Consider the following 6,956-nt stretch of genomic DNA (forward strand, 5'->3'; position numbering starts at 1 on the left):
CTCATACATGGTTACGTCATACTTTCATTTGCACTAACGACTTTGCATCCCCGGCTGCTCGTCCTTTTTAAAACGGATCTCTCTGTTTCTAGCCAACATAAATGACTTAAACTTCATCGAAGTTTTTTCAAACATTTTCTTAAGGGGGGTCTCATCTTATATCGCTGAAAGACTTGGGGCACTCAAATGGTCCGTTCTTAACTACTTTTCTAATCCTTCATTTTCTTCCCATTATATTGAGAGAGTTAGCTTCCCGCGAACTCCTTTGCTTGCAGCTAAGCCCCCCCATGTCTATGGAGGCGGGACTAGACCTACACATGAATCAATAAAATAGATGCGTTTTGCATATCAGAGTCAATGAACTGGGTCCCATCAGAGGTTAAGAATCTCCCGTCACTTTGCCCTATTGCTTTCGGCTAAGCACCACGAAGGATGCTAGTTATTCACTATCCCCCTTCTATTCAATAAAATTATTATACATTTAGAATCTGGGTGGGGAAATAATGCTATGCTTATCCTCAACTGAGCTAAAAAAGAGAATAGCTGAGTGACAATCAAATCTGAGCTATCCTGCTGGATTTTAAGGAAGGGGAAAAGCTCGAAAAGTATAAGCCCGGACTGTACAGTGAGTAGACCCCAAATGATGATCTAAAGGCAGACATAATTCTATTTTCGTATAGCCACTGCTCAAGTTATCAACCAGAAGCTATATTATATGCCACCGGTTGCCAATTGTCCATTCCAAAAAGCAAGACAATTGGATGTCCAAAATGAAGCCGTTTCAACACCTTCTAATGATATTAACAACGTTCTTGCCAATCTCCTCCTTTGTTTGCTCAGATACAGGTTCATCCCCAAGGTACATGCCAAAGAAAGCCCCTGCAAGTTTAAAATATGCTAAAAACTTAGTTTGGTTTAGTACTTGACAAATGAATGTTATATTAGGCACATGTTCTTAGATTTGAACCCGAAATCTGAACATCACTTACGACATAAATCTTTGCTAGGGACACTTCCAACATGATTCCCACCAACTGCACAGATAAAACAACTTTTAGTGGTGAAAAGTCAACAATTTAAGTTGCCCGTGGCAATCCAATAAATTTAACCTAGAACTGCCTATAAACAATATGGAAAGATGAACTAAAATTTTGTTATGCTATTTTTTCTCAAGATAAACCTTAGAACTGCCTATAAACATTATGGAAAGATGAACAAAAATTTTGTTATGCTATTTTTTCTCAAGATGAACCAAAGACCTGTGATTATGGTATAAATCTAGAGTCAACGAATTCATAAATTCGATCAACTAGTACTCATACTCACTTTCAGTAACCAGGCATCCATCAGCTGTTTGTCGAAAATTGATTGTTGTCCCCTGAAACATTGCAATAAAGCATAAGTAACCCTAAGCCATCCTCAAAAATAGAGAAGAATACAGATTGGTATACGGCTTACCAAGGGTAATGGAATATCCTGGGTGAAGTAAGAGCCAAATTTTCTCAGGCAACAAAAATCTGTCGTTGGATTTGTCTGGGCAAAGAAGAAGCCAAAGGAACAGTTAGAATCAGTCCAGTGCAGAAATAACAAAATTTATTTTACCAGTAGCAGTGAAGTACCTTAACTAGGCGAGCTCGAAGTGATTTCTCAAAAGCACTGCAAAAGTGCACGAAAAAAGGTTAGCAGTTTGTCACTTTCATCGTCAACTCTATGTCTAAGACCTTTAAATACTCGAGGTTGCATCAAAAGAGAGAGGACCTGCTTGATTCACCCTCATCTAGGTTTTCATTTATGTAAAATTGCATAAATTGATGTAGTTGATTCAATAACAACAAGATTACATTCAAACATCAAAGTTCAGATATTTCGGAGGAGAAAAGTTAATTGTTGACTATATTCATTAATCAAGAATCTAAAAACAGAAAATTTAAAAATACTGCAAAATAATTTGAAAGTGTCATTCCTGCAACAACATAACTCAACCAAATCTAATTAACTGAACAGATTTCAAAATCAACCAAGAATTTCTGTTTTTCCTATGAAACAATTTCCTTAACTGAGAAGTAAAACAAAAGTTACTAACTCTTTGACGGTGTTGATTTTCATCCCCTTGCAATTCACGACAAGCCTCACAGTCATTTCAATATCCTCCCTGTGATAAAACAACCCAACATGCGCAGCAAAGTCAGCATCTTAATCACGAAATCAATCAACCAGCTTTCAACTCATGAGCATATCCTATTCAAGCTAAATTCACAGTTTTGGACAGTTGGATAACTCACGATTGCTCTATAAAATGTCCCTTTGCACTTCACGGTGGTCAATTACAATCACCATAAAAAAGGGAACCTTCTCAATTGATAAAATTTTATATCCAGACAGCAGAAATTATTTTCAATACCTAAGAAGATCCTTGTAGAAATCATGGGAGTTATTCAGCTCACCAGCGGAAAATGATGCATATTTTGGACCCAATTTCTCACAGAGGGAGTAAGGATGAACATCTGTTAAAGATTGAGAGTGGCTAAATATACGGGGATAATTTTGCTGGCATTACTCTATAACAATCAGCATCAAATATTCAAGAAAACTTACAAAAACCAAATGCATAGATCTTTAAAGACTTGATTTTAACTATTGTCATGGTTCTGGACCCAGTTCCAACCAAAACCTGAAGCAAATTTAATAGCTTATGTTAGTTCATGTGAAGCAAATGAACGCTCAAGCACTCCTTGTAGGAAAGATTAAGGAACAATAAAAATATAAAATGGACCTCCATAAGAAAGTTAGAGAATAAAACCAGTCACGGTCTAACCCATCACACAGCTCATATTGCACGATTACCAGACATAATGGCAGGAACAGAGGAAAAAACTAAAGATTACGAGACAAATGGTATCCTATACTGCACATCGTTTTTCACTACCTTCCTAACTTTCAATCAAGCATACATTTTTTGGCTTACTTACTAGCTGTGTATTTTTCCAAGCAATCAATATATCAACAGTCAGATGAATTAGTTTTTCACATGCAAATGCATAAAGGCACAAATTAATCCCATTGATAAGAAAGAGGCCAAAAACCCAGAAAAATTTGAAAATTGAATATGACCTCAGAGTTTAACTCCGGCTCTCCATCAACTACATTGTTCAAAATTACAGGAAACTCAATGCCAGTTTTAGGCTCAGCCACATGCTTCGTCAGGCTCAATTCAGGAAAAGATAGTTGAGCACATCCCTTTTTCTTAACCTCACAAGGGATTTGGTCCTTGCCTCCATGCATTGGCACTTCAGTATTCTCAAGTGGACCAGTCAGCACAGTTGATGATCTGGGGTCAATAACATCGAAACCAGCTCAGGGTCGTGACACAAGGGGAAAATTTTGCCACGCCTAAAATGATTCAAATTGAGTAAACACCCTCTAGTGTGACTTACAAGTTTTGAATTGGCGGTACCAATGCTGCAGCTAGAGAAAGCACAGGGTATGATTGAAGCCTTTTCACTTCTCTCCAAAGTAGCCTCATTGCGGAACTAGAAATCTTGGCTAAAGCCACGGGGCCAACGGATTTTCTTTCTGATCTAAAACTGAAGTGAAACCCAGCTAGATTATGTCTAACAGAAGATATAGGCTTAACTTGCATAGAAGCCCCGGAACTTCTAAATTGAGAGCCTGCTATATCCTGAGCTATCTTTGAGTAGGTTCCACTACAGAACCAAACTACAAAAGCACCGGCAAGTCCTGATATGCGGTTAAATGCCTCTTGAAGAGCTAAACTTCCAGGAGCGTATAAGTTTCTCGACTGATAAATAGAATTGTCCGCAAATGAATGTAGCTGTGAAAATAAATTAGACCCAAGGTTATGAAATACAAACGGCTCCAATGAAAAGATGTCAGGATGAACTCCATCAGAACCCATGAAAGATAACCAATCGCTCTTCATATTTGCTGTGTTCAATGTCTAATATAGAAGCTTCAAACCTCCCCAGAAGATTTAAGGTGTTTAGTAGCAAAAGAATACTTTTATCTCACAACCTGCATCGAGTTTTAGCAGAGGATGATCAAAATCAGTTTCATAATCATATCAATAGGGAAGAACAGGACACAGTGCTTATCAAAGCACAGGACGAAATTTGATTCTACGCTTAACAGACTGCGGATTCTAGAACAGTGGCTGGCCGCCTCCGTTCCGATTTTAACGCCCAAACTTCAAGCAACCAAACAACCGATCTTTTGATTTCCATCAAGAATAAAAATACTGAGAACAATGTAGTAATGTAATGGGGTTTTTATCAAGACAATTATCTTATCATTGTGAACAAATATAAAATTCTTCATTAGTGTGAACTATATATTGCCATAGTAATTTGTAAAATACAACACAATCACGCAATAAAGCAACAAATAATGACACCTCGGAAAGTTCATTATTTCCAAGGCGGAATCAAACCAAGTTTACCGTGCGAGCCTCTTGCTGATCAATTAAACACCGATTACATTTCAAGTCCGAGCGAAAGCACACTTTTTTCCCAGAAACGCAACCCAAAAAAAAATGGAAAGGTCAAGAAAGCGCAGCGGATTTCATATATGTTCTATGAGATCAAACGAATAAACAATGGAAGGCAAATGCCCAAAAAAGCTGGAAGGAAATGGTGCTTCTGTTCCTTCACTTCCACTTTTGTCCGATCATGAACGCAAAATCACGCGAAAAGGTAGGAAAACGGAACGAACCTGAAACAGAAGCAAAACAGGCTTCTTTGAGACCGTGTAGATCCAGGAATTGTAGGCGAATCAATCAGATTTTTCGGCGAGGTGTGAGAACGTGAAGTTTCGTTCTTTTCGCTAAAGAAATAAAATGGAATATGCTTTGAGCACAAGCGGGGAGCAAGTCATTGTGGATTCAAAAGCTTCTTTACTTGGACAAAAATGGAAAAAGAAAAAAATATAAAATGAAAGCTTCCTTTTCTTTTTCCTTTTTCCCAGTTTTCGTGAGCCGCGTTTTTGTGCAGAGAGAAAAGCAAATGGGGAGGTTTCTATTGCCACGCTGGCAACGGCTGACACAGAAAAACAAACTTGGACAATTTTGAAATGACATTTATGTCCTCAGGGATCTCATGCGAACTTTCTTTTCACGACGGTTGGTCAACATCGGTTGCTTCGGCGGCGTCCATTGGTGGCCGTCCATTGTCACGTTTTGCTGCCGCCGTCCTTTTTCACGTTTTGTTTTGCACCTGGCCTGACCATTTGCAGTCCCAAATTTTCACGGAAATAACAGGAAAACCGAATTCCCCACCACTTTTACGGTTTCCTGTTGAGGCACTTATTATAAGTGCCGAAGCAAAATTTCTTTTTACATATTTATCTCGTATTCTATACATCACAATTAAAAAGTTACTTATAAATTATTCCAAACGAGTCCTAAGTTTTATTTCTTCTTTTAGCTCATCTTTTTCCTTTATTTTTTGGCAAAGTTATGAAACTACAAAAAGAAAATTACTAAGGGTTCCCCATTAAAAATTTGAATGATTTCAATTTAAAAAAATTTAAAAATGTTATTAAAAAATTTTAATTAGTTTTTTATTCTTTTATCTTATATTTTTTTAATTAAAATTTTCTATCTTCACTTCTTAAATTTTTTAAATTCAACTCATTAAAATTTTACTCCCCTCTTTTTTCAAGTCGCTCATAACAAACATTGTTCTGGGGAAATAGAATTGGCACACAATTACTCCATAATTGCTTGTTAGAAACAGCAAAGTCACTGTGCACGAGCTTCGGCTCTTGGAAGAATAGAACAGGCCTCATATTTTATTCGCAGGAAAAAAATGTGATGAGATGGACAGGTGTCTGATACGCATTGGCGTGGATGACAGGTGCATGGCTTTTGGACCCGTGTTCATCAGAGCTAGCTTTCAACACGCGCTTTATAATCCGCGGCGAATAATCAAACAAGAAAATACCGACAGAGTAACAACCACGTTCTAGCCCAGACACGTGGAATAATGCCGCTTCTTCCGAATTTATTTTACTAAATTATCAGCCCTGAGATGACACATGGTCGCTTTGGACGGAACTATAAATGACGTGGGAGAAATACCTTTTATTTTATGAAAAGGGCAATTCCCATTAGAGCAAGTGGCAGATGTAATGTGAGCATCATTTTCCCCTGTACAAAATGGTGAATAAATCAGAAAGTGATGAGTGAAACGGCACCAGTTAAAACAGTTAGATCTAATTGAATGAGTTAATCCTGATGAATTAAGATCCAGATTTTTATTAGAAGAAATGCTCACATTTCGTACCTAATAGTATCTTTATAGGATTACTCTAATAAAAAAAAATACATATACATAACGACAACAACAGAACGCACCATAGTTTTTTTTTTTTTTTTGATGATCACACAATCTATCTATTCCTTCCAAAAATACAACTCTATAATAAGAACAACGGACGGCTCCTTTAACGAACGGAACTACAATTCTATAATAAGAACAACCAACGGCTCCACTGCAGTGAATCTTCTCGTATACTAACAAGAAAAAGAATTTCATTATACTAATGGAGATTAACAATTCTATTCAGTACTTAAGGATTAGTAAATACTCCCTCCAATCTTATTTATACGCTTTAAATTCATGAAGGGGCTCAATTTATTCTATGAGCTCTAATTTTATTTGTCTTAATATTTACTATATTTTTTCAATGTTACCCCTAACTATTTTCCTCTCATCACATTCCCCTACATATTTTCTTTTATCATTTTTCTCACGGCATATATAGAAGCAAAATTATACTTCTAACATTTTTTTTTATTTTAAACTAATTTTAACTAATTATTCATTAAACTGTAAATTAATTATTTGAAATTTATAATAAAAATATGAGGGAGTATGCATTAGCTACACTCGCATAAAAGTTGAAAAAATAAAACTCTTTTTTCTTTAAATAATCAATAG

At 36.5% G+C, this 6,956-nt stretch overlaps 1 protein-coding gene across 1 annotated transcript; it reads right to left on the reverse strand.

The window, feature by feature from the left end:
* Nucleotides 1–320: 320 nt before the first annotated feature.
* Nucleotides 321–4,956, reverse strand: LOC114761820 (fatty-acid-binding protein 2). The gene is made up of 11 exons (XM_028951258.1): nt 4,729–4,956; nt 3,435–4,032; nt 3,112–3,328; nt 2,596–2,671; nt 2,402–2,504; nt 2,084–2,152; nt 1,620–1,656; nt 1,459–1,533; nt 1,327–1,378; nt 990–1,034; nt 321–879 (listed from the first exon to the last, which is right to left on the reverse strand). Exons 2-11 carry the CDS (start codon nt 3,938–3,940, stop codon nt 782–784), a joined length of 1,278 nt encoding a protein of 425 aa, XP_028807091.1. The 5' UTR covers nt 3,941–4,032; nt 4,729–4,956; the 3' UTR covers nt 321–781.
* Between the last annotated feature and the right edge of the window lie 2,000 nt (nt 4,957–6,956).

This window comes from Neltuma alba, unplaced genomic scaffold (genome assembly GCF_004799145.2).
Source record: "Neltuma alba isolate B1F8T4 unplaced genomic scaffold, ASM479914v2 tig00011136_pilon, whole genome shotgun sequence".
Lineage (NCBI taxonomy): Eukaryota > Viridiplantae > Streptophyta > Magnoliopsida > Fabales > Fabaceae > Neltuma > Neltuma alba.